Source organism: Podarcis pityusensis, assembly GCF_964106645.2.
Source record: "Podarcis pityusensis genome assembly, chromosome: 8".
Taxonomy (NCBI): Eukaryota; Metazoa; Chordata; class Lepidosauria; order Squamata; family Lacertidae; genus Podarcis; species Podarcis pityusensis.
Window position 1 is genome coordinate 20,138,705 of NC_138033.1, and position 13,910 is coordinate 20,152,614.

General features: G+C 42.9%; 1 protein-coding gene across 5 annotated transcripts in view; it reads right to left on the bottom strand.

Annotated features, from left to right (window-relative positions):
• SCMH1 (Scm polycomb group protein homolog 1) overlaps positions 1-10,074 on the bottom strand; it is a 46,899-nt gene extending 36,825 nt beyond the window's left edge. For 2 of the 5 annotated variants that reach the window (XM_081015418.1, XM_081015416.1), the window contains exons 1-3: positions 9,653-10,074; positions 4,888-4,952; positions 1,650-1,735 (exon numbers count right to left, since the gene is read on the bottom strand). In XM_081015418.1, coding sequence (XP_080871544.1) covers positions 1,650-1,674 — 25 coding nt within the window. In that variant the 5' untranslated portion in view covers positions 1,675-1,735; positions 4,888-4,952; positions 9,653-10,074. The remainder of the gene's footprint in view (positions 1-1,649; positions 1,736-4,887; positions 4,953-9,652) is intronic. The other 3 variants (XM_081015419.1, XM_081015417.1, XM_081015420.1) reach the window with 2 other exon arrangements.
• Positions 10,075-13,910: the final 3,836 nt, after the last annotated feature.

Genomic DNA, 13,910 nt, shown 5'->3' on the forward strand with positions numbered 1-13,910 from the left:
TCTGCCCCACAATCAGGATTAAAATTGCTCATTAAGTGCTTCTGAGGTCTATGGGAGTATGTTTACAAAAGACTGAGTCCTCTCCAGGGAGTACAAGTTGTCCCGATACGCTTTTTTACTCAAATCGCACTCACCCACCACTGCCATCACTAATGTGGTCACCTGATAGGCACAAGGGTGGGGTTAAATCCTGTGCTAGCAGGGTGTCCCTGTTCCCAGCACTGTGCATCCAATCTGAGCAGATTATAAGCCTGCTCATTAGTTGATGAGGAGGTTAAATCCTGTTCACTTTCGCAGGATTCCATGCAAATCCCTACCTGATTCAGGAAGGGGTTGGCATTACAATCCCCTGCTAAGAGTTTCTCCTCATTGTTTTCGCAAAGGTTTCTATGCAAACTTGCATGGGATCCCATGCTAAAATGATGGGAACACTCACCCTTTAATGGGAGATTCTGAGCCCCCCCCCTTATCTGATTCAGGGACAGGTGTGCATCAGGATCCTATTCTGAAATCTGATAGACTTTTTCTATCAATGTTTTAGCAGGGGATTCCATTCAACCCCTGGCTAAGATGAGGGAAGAAACCCTCCCCTTTGGCAGCACTTTGCAAGGCGCTTTGAGGTCCCAGCTTCAAGTACCTTACACATGATGTCAGGTGGCTGACAAGTGGGAGGCCCTACCCACTTGCCAAATTTGGTCCACCAGGGTGATCCTGATAAGGAATTGGCCCATGCAGCTAAAAAGGTTCCCCACTCATACTATACACACCTAAATCTTGGAAGGGGCTGTATGCTGTGTGCATACTACCTGCTCACTGAGAACTGCTCCATTTGCAGCTCAAAAGAACTATTCAGATAACGAAAATGAAAAGTGCAAAAAGTTCGGTAAGAATTCAAGGTAACCTTTCTCCTTCACCTGTGTATTACTCAAGTCTCAGTGTAATGATAGTTCATTGTGAATGCATCCCCAGCTCCTAATGTCAGGTTACCAAACTGTGTCATACTTGTTTATCATCATGTACAAAAGTTTGGTTTTGAAGATATCTGTACGCATCTGAAGAAAAACAACTCATCACATGGGGACGACAAAGATGGCTGAGAGGTTGTGCTAACATCTGAATGAAATGTTCCATTATAAATGTAGAAATAAGGCTTTTGGCAATGAGATCTGCCCAGCCTATGCTGTGAATATTCTTTGGGAAGATAGACATTTGTTACATATTCCATATTTGAAGGGTCTTTCACAATAAAGTTGAAAATCCCTTGGAGATTTACTTCGGAGTGGGCCCCACTGCACTGAGACATACACATGCATTCATCATGCATAATGAATCACGGTGTAATAAATTCTGTCTTGTCTGAAGCAGCCCTGAACACACTCACAAAAGAAAGAAAAAGGATGAATTTATGTATAGATCTGTTGGTGTGAAAGAAGAAAACAAAATGGAATATGCACGTCTGTTAATTTTATTTCTCCACAGAAATCTGAGGTAGTTTTATGGACCCAGTTTCCAAATGTTGTCCATAATTTTGCTTGTCCAGGTGGTTGAAAAAGCACCTATAGCTTTCATATCTGGCCCCATTAATATATTTAAGGATATATCAATAAACCAGTTACATGGGCTTTCCTTGTTTGAGGATTACTGCTTACCTTTCTGAGGGCTTGGTTTCCGCATTATATTGCCTCTTACAGGTCCTCACTCTGGAACTGGCTCCGCTTTTCTAATCTGAATTTATCTAGGGGGGAAAAGAGATGAAATATTACAGCCTCTTAGGAACTTCATGACTTTTTCGCAACCAATATACAGGAAAATAAGTAATCTCAGCTCCATGATTTCCTAAATTAACCTGATTCAGATCCATTATAGTCTGCTTTCGGGCCGGGTTTTGGAACAGAAAGTGCAAAGGTTATCCTAATGGATTATCTGTGCCAAGAGATGGATCGAGAACTGCTACTCTACTATACTTCGAGATCTTTTGATACCATCAGCCATGGTGCCCTTCTGGGTTTCCTGGCTTTGATGGGAACATGCAATACCACTCTTCATTGGTTCCATTAGTATCTGGACAGATGGATTTAGAAAGTGGAGACCGCAGATAGCTGTTTTACCCCAGGTCCTTTGGCCTGTGGGAAACCACAAGGCTCCTTTTAGTTAGAAGAGGGGGATGGCATATCCAGAGTGATTATGTTTTCTAACCAACTCATATCTCAAAAATATTGTGGCCAACTTAAAAATAATTTATTCTGTTAAAAATAAATCATTATTGTAATATACTGTAACTCCCTCGTTTTCTAAGAGTTGAGTTCATTGCAATAATGCTTTCAAGTTATGAGTGCCAGAAATGCAGCTTTGCAACAAAAAGTTGAGATTTGCATGATTTCCAGCGAGACTTCAAGGTGTGTAATAAAAATAAACTGACAACTTTATGAAACAGGCAAAGGACCAACTCACTAATGAAATGCTGACAGTTTACTTCAACAACTGCTTTCACAATAAACATAAAACTTTTAAGTTTACAGGTATAATTGATAGCATAATAAATTCAGAAGAACATCCTATGTCTGCTTTTTTATATTTGATCCCAAGAAAGGTTTTGCTCTTGGCCTTTGTTTAAGAAGCAAACAGACCTGATAGTTATAATAATTAGGAGAAAAAAATAAATAAAGCGATGACAATTATAGTCACCAGCCATTTGGGTTTTATTACGCAAAATATTTTGTGCCCACTCAGTTGATCTTTGTTAGAGACATTTACAACCTGCTGCTGTGCTAATTTATTCAAAAATAAAAGTCATGCTAAGTCCCAGAGGACTTACTCCCATCCCAGGCAAGGTCCTAGTGTGGAACCGCCAATTTTTTAAAATTAAAATGAACAGAATGCTAACTAATCGTAAAGTTATCTTGTACTAAATTAAAATTAATTGTGGCAGGAGAACAGTTGTTTCCCCCCAGCGAGAGATGAAAATGATTTGAAAGAGGGCTTGCAACTTAAACATGTGCAATCATTTTACTTTTGTGTTGTTTGAAAAACCTGCTTTGCAAGAGGTAACCATGAGATAACTATAGTGTGGATATAATATAGAAAGTGTTACCGCTCTCAAAAACTACTCCTGATTCTAGCCTTTGGCCAAAACACCCCTGCCCCACCTCACCTTCCTCAAGTGTTCTTACAGTTTTCCCAAAAAATAAGCAGAATGTGTACATAGAGACCAAGTCCCATAGTAAACACCCCTCTATATTGCAGGCAACCCATCTTTACTGCAGGGAATATTTACCTTCCACTAAGCTCTTCTGGCTACTGGCCTCCTCTTAAAAGAGCAAAACAGCAGGGGATACTGGAAGGGCAGAACAGGGCAAAGACCTTCTGGCAGTCAGCCCAGAAAGGATCTGAGCTAACAGAAATGCCAGGAGGCAGTGACCAGGGAGCATAAGTTCCCTGTCTACTGAGAAGTCACCTGGCTGCGTGTTCTTCAAGCTGGAATCAAGCCTGCTAAGCAGGAGATGGCAGGAGATAGGCCTAAGCTACTGCAAAGAGGGGAGACATTTCTGACTATACAGGCAAAAGAAGGATCCTAGACCTGTAAGTCAGCTGAAGATGATTACAAGGCATATGAAGGAAGTTCTTGGCTTATCTCTAAAAGTCTTATCTTTAATGTCCTGGAATATACTGTGAGAGACCAAGCATAAATCATAGGACTAAGAAGCTTCTAAGAGAACTGGTTTCCTACATCAGCAATTGGTATGTGTACTCACAGGATCAACTCTTTAACCCCCACCTCCCCAAACATTTATTTACATCCTTCTAAACACTGAAGGCATCATTAACACTCTGGGAAGAACGCTACACTATGCTCTCAGCATGTTCAACAGGAGAGCAGCAAACATTTCCAGCAATTTATAAACTGGAGTAGTTCCTCACATAGTGTTATAACAAAGGAGTAGGAGTCTCTTGTAGTATCTGGCACAGTGTCAGATGTTCCAACCATAGAACAGACTGTATTTTTGAATGGGAGAAGAGCTAACAGCCACATATACTTGCATGGTTACAGTGACATGCCAGAAAAACCACAGCATGAAAGGATTCTGGACTGCTTTGCTGCTGTAGATGCAAGAGCAAACTAGAGCAGGAGCCAACATTTGGGTGAATGTCGAAGTGCCAACTTTAGCAAAGTAGAGGGAGTAACCTCAGAGGGTTTGTGCAAATTTATTATTCTGATGTCTAACAGGCACCATGATCACTGACCATTTTCAGTAATACTGTAGAAATAATTAAGAGTTAAAAGTCACTAAGTTCTAAAGTTGATATACTGCCTCTCCTGCATATACTGTTGCACAGTTATAAATATCCTGTGAGAACAGGTCTTACAACTTTGCCTTGTTCTGCGATGAAGAAAAGTGTTTCCCCATGTTCCCTTATCAAACAAGAACAATAAAATGACAATTGTGAAAATTCTCACTCTGATTATGGAGATTATGGAGCCATTTTTCAACAATTGTTCTCAATGCAGGTTACAAATAAAGAAAAACAAAGAACTTTTAAAATTACAGAAATAGTAGTGGGGCATTATAAAAGTTGCAGATGAAAAACAGAGAGGTGACGCTGAAACAACACTGCAGTTATAAAAGGCTTGCCAAAAGAGAAAGATCTTGGCAACTTGTTTTAAAAGGGCCAATCTCCTGAATCTGTTATGCTGAATTTAGCAACTGATTTCATAGTTTGGAGGCCACCAATGAAAACAATTTTTCAGTGCCGGCCACAACACTAATAGATTATGAGAATGCCAATAGGTTTTCCCTCCTAGAACTCAAAGAGGAAGAATATAAGGAAGAAGGTACTCCCAAAGCACTAAGCACCTCTGCAAAGTCCATCATAAGGATATATACAAACCAGAAAGGTGGCCTTCACCAGCATCTCAAATGGCTGATCTTGAAAGAGGAAATCACATCTACTTCCTATGATACAAAGAGACAAAAAACAATTGATAGTCAAATATACCATTACAACAGCCTTGCTTTTAACAAGTCAATCTAATATTTCTTTCAGCTTCCCTTTCTGGGTAAGAGTGGGAAGCTTGAGGGCTGAGTTCCATAAGTGGCATAGGCACTGTAAGTGGCCATGGGATAAAATGTCTCTCTCTCACACCCATCCACTCTCTCTGGTGGTGCTATATTGCTCTAGTCAGCAGATCAAAGGCAAAACTACCCCTAAGGCACAAGTGGCAGCACATTGTAAAGTGATACATTTACATTTTTTGAACTTGGCTTGTGAACTATAGAATACAGGGCCAAAATAGATGCACCATGCAACATTTATTGTTTGCCCTTGTGTGTCCTTTTGCTAGAGGAAACAAGCCAACAGCCAGTTCGGGGGAAGCTAAGCTGAATCAGAACTGTGGTAAGAGAAGAGGGGTTTTTTTAGTTGGTTTTTTTTTAGTTTTTTTTTAGAATTGCACCTTCATACCTGCTCCCATTGGTACCAATGTAAGCTTTCCTCCCATTGTGGATAGCAGTCACAGGAGGTGGGTTGGTGGAATTCCAACCAGGATTTCAACTGGGGCCTACCCCCTCCATTGGCCCAACCTGGTTACTACTCACTTGAACCTATTGCCAATCAATTTCATTGGGCGACTGACTACCAATTCCCCTGTTACGAGCAAGGAACAAAAGGTTCTCGCTATGCACTTCTTCCATACCATGTATAATGGTATATTTGCAATAAAATACCAAGACAAAGTTTCATTTTACAAGAAGCATATTTCAATTGCACTTTCCAACAGAAGCTTCCTTCAAGGAGCTCCTCCATACTTCTGTTTGCCGCATCACTTTCGTCTTTTTGCCACTGAGCTGAAACCAATGGCAAGACTCTGGAGGCTCTTGTGAGATCTTGTGGGGCTGTCCAATATCTTGCAAGAGCCTACCACAGCCCGGTAAGCAAGTTTGAGAATTTTAAAAGCCCTTTAGTTTTTAAGCTATCCGCCTTGGATGCATTTTCAGCTGGCCAGTTGCCAAGCATATAAAGCTGCAATCACGCAAGTTAAACGTGTGCAAGATGTGAGTCAACTGTATTTTAAAATCAACGCCGCTAGGCATAACTCAACTTTCTTGCCATAAGTAAAATTGGTCAGTTTCCAAGTACCGCGGATAGAGGGGTAACATTTCCATATTCTAGAAAAGCTTAAGCCCAAACACTTTTCTTCAGAAAAATTACCCACAGGTAAAACCACATCTTTTCTTTGAAACCTCCAAGGGATGACAATTTCACAATTATTCTAGAGTTGATAGACCTTTAAGTAGCTTTTGCTAATGCCTATCTTAAACTGGTCTTTATTTAAAACTATTTCTTATAGTACTGTATCTGGTAAACTAGAAGAACAATTTTCCTTCCTCTTTCTTAATGGACAGTTGCACATTTTTATTTATTTATTACCCCACCTTTCTTCCACATATAACACAATGCAGCATATATAAGGTTCCCAGGCAGTCTCCCTTCCAGGCACTGCCTAGACCCAGGCCTGCATAGCTTCACAAGGCAGCTGCATCACATGCCTTCAGGCCAAGTGTACATTTATTCTTATAAAAAGGCATCTAGAATTTGGAAGGGGGAAGCAGTGGAGGGGGGCAGTTTTAAGTGGCAAAATTACCAGCAGGGAAAGGGTGATTATTCTCCAGACAAAATTGCAGACTTTTGAGGATGCTTTTTAGTTAGCTTAAAAAAAGTATTTTAAAAAATGGGGCGTTGGTACATACATATGTTACATTTCTACTCTGTGCCAAATGTTTCCCAAAACACAATCTTTACTATGTCACATATTGGCTACTGTGCATCTGTACATCAAAAGATGATTCAGTAGTATGTTGCATATCCTTGCATTTCAGTTATAATCTACTGAACATATTTTCCTTGTTTGCAGGTAATGCTGAGCCAAACAAACAATGAGTGATAAACCAATATCAAACCTTGGTTACAGCCAGTGTTTGAAACTCCTATTGTTCTAGGCGCATTTTGCGACAGGGAATTTCATCAGCACAAGCAGTTTCTGAGCTCTAGGCACAGTACTGCGCCCACGATTTCAGATTAAAACTGCAGTGTGGAAGGAAAGGAGGATCCTTTTCTGTCTCCCCACTTTCAGCTAATCTCTGAAGACTGGAGAAGAGACCCTCTTAAGAATATTAGGGGGGTGGGCAGGAGAAGAACTAGACCATGTGAAAAATGAACACAATATTTTAGCTACAGTTCATTCATTTTCAGCTTTGTATTCTTGTTATAAAAAGAGCGCGCCTAGACATTCTGTTGTTGCGCCCTTAACCTAGGTTTAAGGTGCCATCCAGCTCCTAGCTTTCATATCTCAGTTTCTAACACTGGTTACAGCACATGGTTTTTCGGAGTGAGACAAACCTAGGTTCACACACAATGCTAAGTCAGGCCATAGCTTAGCTGTGGGTAGCACAGCAGCAGCAGGACCCGGGGAGGATAGAAGTAGATGAGATTTTTGTTCTGGGTACCCACAAGCTTGCTTGCATTTGCTAAGCCATAGTTTGGCTTACAGTTAATATGCGAACTGGGCCACCATAATCTGTATGGCCTCCATTTCAGCAACATGAAATTGCCTCATTTAGATGGCTAGGTCCCTCCTTGTTTTCCCGAATACATGTGTTTAGCCAAGATTTTAATCCTTTAGAGGAGAGACTACATGCATCCTTTTCTGACAGGCTAGACAAGATTCTAGAGTTTACTGATGAGTGAACAATCACCATGACAGACCAAGCATCAATAATCAAAGCAACAGCTAGAGCAAGCCTATCAACTGACTGCAGTATGCAGACAAGTACAGTACAGGACTTTTTGCAGGTAGCATTTAATTTAATTCATCCTCACTCCTAAAATGATTGCGGAAAGCAAGTCTCATTTAGTTCAGAGATTTGACTAGTAATGTGCTTAGAAAGTTAACTTTGAACTTGAACCCGTTCCCCAGAAGGGAATATGGCAGTTTATCAAAATGTCTGTCATATTTTTTTGTTTTTTAAGTTGTAACTTGTAACATATAACTACACTCAAAGTAGAAAGATGAAACCCCTTCAGTTGATTTGTGCATTCGGTTTTCAAAACTGCAAGAATGACAGATATATACCGACAACCAAAGCAATATATACATACACTAGAGACCAAATGATATATATTTATATTCCACATTTGTTCATAACACAATACACTATCCTATTTCCTAAATTCTATAAACTATCCTGATGCCATATACTTTATATAGAACTTTTTATATATTAAACTTCTTTTATTAAAATTCCAACAGAACATACATCCCCACCTGACATTATGTTTAGGATCTGAATGTGAGACATTGCTAAGAGAGGACATCTGAATAATAGGGGAGGATGGAAAAAGTTCAGACTAAGTTCGTCTATCAATAATTCAACACATTTCAAAACAACAATAATAAAACCAATCTGGTAATAAAATCCACAAATGAGCTCATATCCACATGTGACAATCTCAGTCACTTTTACAGATTCAAAGCAATCAAGGGGAAACAGTGAAGCAAATGAAAAAGTGCAGGTAACACCCAAGTCTCAACACAATATAGAGTTATTCTGGAATAAAGTAGAAGAGAAGTATATGGGGGGGGGGGGGGAGTTAGTCCAAAGTGTGTGTTTAACAGGCTCCTGTAAACTTTAATTTTGGAAGAACCAAAAGACCGATAAGGGAGGATTCCCAGGTAAAGGAGAGAAAAAAGGGAAGGACTGGGCAGGGCATGGGTGAAAGATATCAAAACATTGGATCAGAACTTAAGAAGAAAGGCAGTCTTCTTAAATAAGGAAAAGTAGTCAGCATGCATGCTGTTTCCAACAACTATCCTGCCAGATGCCTCCAGGAAGCCTTCAGCAGGTCAGGAAGGCAGCTATCCTGCCCGTTTATATGCTCTCCCCCCTCCTCCCCCAGCACGTGTTATTTCAAAGGTATACTGCCTCTAAACACAGAGGCTCCATTTTACCATGACTAACAGCCCTCGATAAATCGACCGGATCTATCTTCCTCCATGGATCTAGCCACACACACACACACACACACACACACACTGGCCGTCGCCACGTCATATGGCAGCCAATTCCAGATGAATTAATTAGACTCGTGTGCCAGAGGATGCTCCAGAGAAGGTGGGGGGGGGGTGTGTGGAGAAGAGAGAGCAAGGCGAAGGAATAGAGGAGCAGGCTTCGTATAACGGGGGAGGGGGATTTTGGAACAATAATTCTAACAATGAGCGGCCACAACAACAACAGCAGCACCCCGTTAAAGCGAGTGAGCAGCACCCACCAGACAAGGAGGCGCTGCACCCCACCCAGCAGGCCCGCGGGGTCGGGAGGCATCACCCCAAGGAAGGGGAAAAGTCAGGGCCCACGATACGTGAGGCAGGCAGCGCTATGGGCCGCTCGCTGTCACTCCGCCAGGATGGGCTCGGCTGCCCCTGGAGGGCCCGGGCCTTTGCTGGGCTGCGGGGAGCACAGCCCCCCTCTCCCCAACCCCTCGCTGGGCAGCCAGGCCGTGCCCGGCTCCGAAGCCCCGCTGCTGGCAGGTTCCAGGCCGAGGCGGCCTCCCCGCTTAGAAGCGCCGCCGCCGCCGCGGCCTCTTCGCTGCTGCTCACCTGCGGCCGCCGGGGCTCCCTCCTCTCACTCCCTCGCCACCGTTATCGCCGCCGCCATGTTCCGAAGCGCAGGGAGGTGGTGATGGTGGGGAAGGGGGTGGGGGGGATGAGGGAGGGAGGGAAGGAAGGAGCCTGCCCGGCCCAGCCTCGCTCGGCCCAGCAGCGCCGCCCCCTGCCGCCTCAGGACGAGCCGGGGAGCCCCGGCCTGTCAGGGGAAGCGGGAAAGAGCCCAGACATCCTCCGCCTCCGCCTCGCGCCGGGTGGCGGGAGCAGCGCCGCTGCTTCACAGCGCTCAGACGACGACAGCCGAGATGAGGAGGAGCCTCGCCTGCAACCCCGGCGGCGGCGGCGGCGGCAACATCAGTCCGCGGCCTCTCCGCCCCGTTTCCCTCCTCAAAAGGCCGCCGCCGCGTCTCCGCCTCACACAAAACAAGAGGCAGTTAAATAGGCCCAACACAAACACACACAATTCCAGCACTCCCATCGCGCCGCACAGATATTCTGCTTTTCCAGCTGCATTCGCTTTTTAACGTAGCGCTGTTGTTTGAATTTATATACCGCCCTATACCCGGAGGTCTCAGGGCGGGTCACATAAAAAGATCACAGTATATAAAATAAAAATAAAAGCAATAACTCAATCAGTGCCGGATTTACATATAAGCTAAACAAGCTATAGCTTAGGGCCCCACTCTTGGCCCCCCCCCCCAAAAAAAAATAAAGGGGAAAAAAACCCTACATACAGCAACAGTGTTTTGTGTTGTTTAGGCTCCTATGATGTAAATATTTTGTTATGTGCAAATGGCTTTAGATACCTATTAGGTCCATAAATTACCATATAGCATATATTCAACACCAAAAAACAGCGACCATTTGTTGTTGACAAAGGACAGCTGGACATATAAAGTGCCCCATTACCTTCAATAGCTTAGGGTCTCATCAAACCTAAATCTGACCCTGCCCAGAGGTCTCAGGGCGGATCACATAAAAAGACCAACAGTATATAAAATAAAAATAAAAGCAATAACCCAATAATACCCTGCCCCCCTGTACTGTTGTGCTTTAAATGTTGTAACCCGCCCTGGGAACTTAGGATGAATAATAACAATAGTAACAGTAATAGTAATTTTCTGGTTCCTTATTCCTGGTAAAGCACTTCAGATGTTGTAATTCTTACACGTTTTGGGACGTGGGTGAGAGGGAGAAATGGGCTTATCCTGAGTCGCAGATGGGGAAAGGAGATGGTAAAACGGTGAGGACCAGAAGGAAAGGAAATGCAGGAAAGTTGTTAATTAAAGAAGAAGGAAAAATAGCTGTTGATAGCAGACTTTCTAGCATTGGAGAACCAATGCTATAGTGTTAGAAAATTCATCCTCTTAATTCAATTCACTGGATGTCTTGATGAATTGCAATGTGGTGGTTTCACTTTGTCTCCTTTTGAAGTTCCCTTTGTTCCAGAATAGGCACCTTAAGGTCAGTTACAGTGTCTAGGAGGTTAAAATGTCCCCCACTGGTTTTAGAATATTGCTATTTGAGATTTCTGTCCATTTATTCTTTTCTATTGCTTTCCTTTCCTTAGGATCACATCAGCAAGGCTGATTCAGTACTATTTTGGAAACATGCCTTATCAGAAATGTTTGCCTCTGTTAATAATAATAGTACAGTGGTCCCTCGGGTTACAGACGCTTCAGGTTACAGACTCCGCTAACCCAGAAATAGTACCTCAGGTTAAGAACTTTGCTTCAGGATGAGAACAGAAATTGTGCAGCGGCAGCGGGAGGCCCCATTAGCTAAAGTGGTACCTCAGGTTAACAGTTTCAGGTTAAGAACGGACCTCCAGAAAGAATTAAGTTCTTAACCTGAGGTACCACTGTAATAGTAGTAGCAACAACAACAATAACAACATCATCTTCATCATCAACAACAGCTTTCTGCATTTCTCTAGAATTTAGAAAGACTTAACTGGGACCTTAATGTGTTTTGGTGGCGTTGGCGGCGGTGACAGGGGGAGCAGATAGATCACATTGGTTCTTGGTGCACCATGGAATAAGATTAATAAGAATGACATTGGGGAGGTTATAAACTGATATACTCCACAGCATATAACTTTCATTGTCTGCTACTTATCTTCTGTATAAACTTTCTGAGAGCCAGTGTGGTGTAGTGGTTAGGAGCGGTAGTCTCGTAATCTGGGGAACCGGGTTCGCGTCTCTGCTCCTCCACATGCAGCTGCTGGGTGACCTTGGGCCAGTCACACTTCTTTGAAGTCTCTCAGCCCCGCTCACCTCACAGAGTGTTTGTTGTGGGGGAGGAAGGGAAAGGAGAATGTTAGCCGCTTTGAGACTCCTTAAAGGGAGTGAAAGGCGGGATATCAAATCCAAACTCTTCCTCTCCCTCTTCTTCTCTCCACAACAGTAGCATCCTTCCTGTCCTTAAAACATTGTGCCCCTATATAAAACCTACATGGGTCTCTTGACCGGTGAAGCAATATGCCATCACTTCAACCACCCTCCCTACAATAACGATAACTGTTGAATTCATAAGACAGAGAGTTCCTAACCATATTTATACCTATTAGACACCCTGGTTGTTCTTTCTGCAAGTTATCAGCTATATATAGGAAGCATGCATGAATGTGAACAGTTCGGACTGTTTGGTCATCTATTGTTTTCCCTGTCCGCTGCTTCCCAAAAAAGTATTCATAAGAACACATTCAGCCAAGGAAGAGAACTGTGCCTGGTGTGTGACATGCAATGAGCATGAAACGGATTAGGTGCATTGTCCAACAAGGATTCAGCTGAGGTTATTATGTTCCTGGCTAGGACATCCTGCAATGTTCCCTTGTCTTCCCCCCTTTCCAATATCAGTAGATTCGTACAGTATATGGAACACGTCAAAACAAAATGCTCATGCCACAGATACAGATTAGTTGCAATGAGCAGGCAATATTTTATAAATCTTTTCAATATTATAAGAAATGTTTTAATATTAGAAGCAACAGAAAGACAAAGGATATGCAAGGACCATACTTCTACTTGGAAGACTGATCTCAAAAGAGAAGGCAAAAATAACAAATCTTTGTAAAGTAAGAAAGCTGTGAAGAGACATTTACAGTGTTCTATGCATGTTTGCGCTATGTCCCATTGAGTTCAATTAGACTTGCTTCCAGGTACATGTGCATGGATTGTAGCTTGAAAGGGGATGAAGAATGGGGAAAGGTCAATAAGGAAGGGGGGGGGGAGAGACTGCTGAGGAATATTTGGTAATTTAATGAATTCCAGTCAGCATGGCCTAATAATGATATTCAGTGAAGAATTCTGAAGGAGTGAGCTGGCCACATCTCAGAAGCACTATGTATCACATAAAACAATACAGTGGTACCTCGGGTTACAGACGCTTCAGGTTACAGACTCCGCTAACCCAGAAATAGTACCTCAGGTTAAGAACTTTGCTTCAGGATGAGAAAAGAAATTGTGCAGCGGCAGTGGGAGGCCCCATTAGCTAAAGTGGTACCTCAGGTTAAGAACAGTTTCAGGTTAAGAATGGACCTCCAGAATGAATTAAGTTCTTAATCCGAGGTACCACTGTATAACTAGACTTCAGCAAAATCTGTGAACTAGGTGCCCATGCCGTAGTGGGAAATACGCAAAGAAAGGAAAGCTGGAGAAATTAAAACCATCTTTGGTCCTGAGCAGACCGCAGAGAACTTCAACATAGATTTTGGTGGGAAGACAAATCGCAGCGGAATGGAAACGACGCTGCATGTGATGAATACAGGACAGAATGGGAAATGGTGCCTTTTCACATCCGTACCTGGAGAGGCCCACAGGAAAAAGGCTTCATGCGCCAGTCATAGCTCTCAGTGCTGTTTGGGCTGACGCTTGTGAGGGAAAGAGCATTGAGCAACTGTTGGCATGTCTGCTATGAGTCTTTTGCTGCGGTTCCTCCATCTGTGCCTGTGATTGTAAAGGGTCTGTAAATACCCAGGAGTGTGTGTGTGTGTGTGAGAGAGAGAGAGAGAGAGAGAGAGAGAGAGAGAGAAAGGAGGGGAATGATGTATCCCGTTTCACCCAAATGTGAGGGAGTGAGGCTGGGTGTGACTATCCGTTTCCAGTGCTATCTCCAGTTAGTTACACTTCTCTAGACCCACGAGACTGGCTTTGGTGCTAATTTGCCATAATTTTCAGAAAGGTGTGTGAGAGTTTTGTATTATGTCTAGCGTTCCCAAGAATCTCTCCGCAGCAGGGAACACATTATTTTG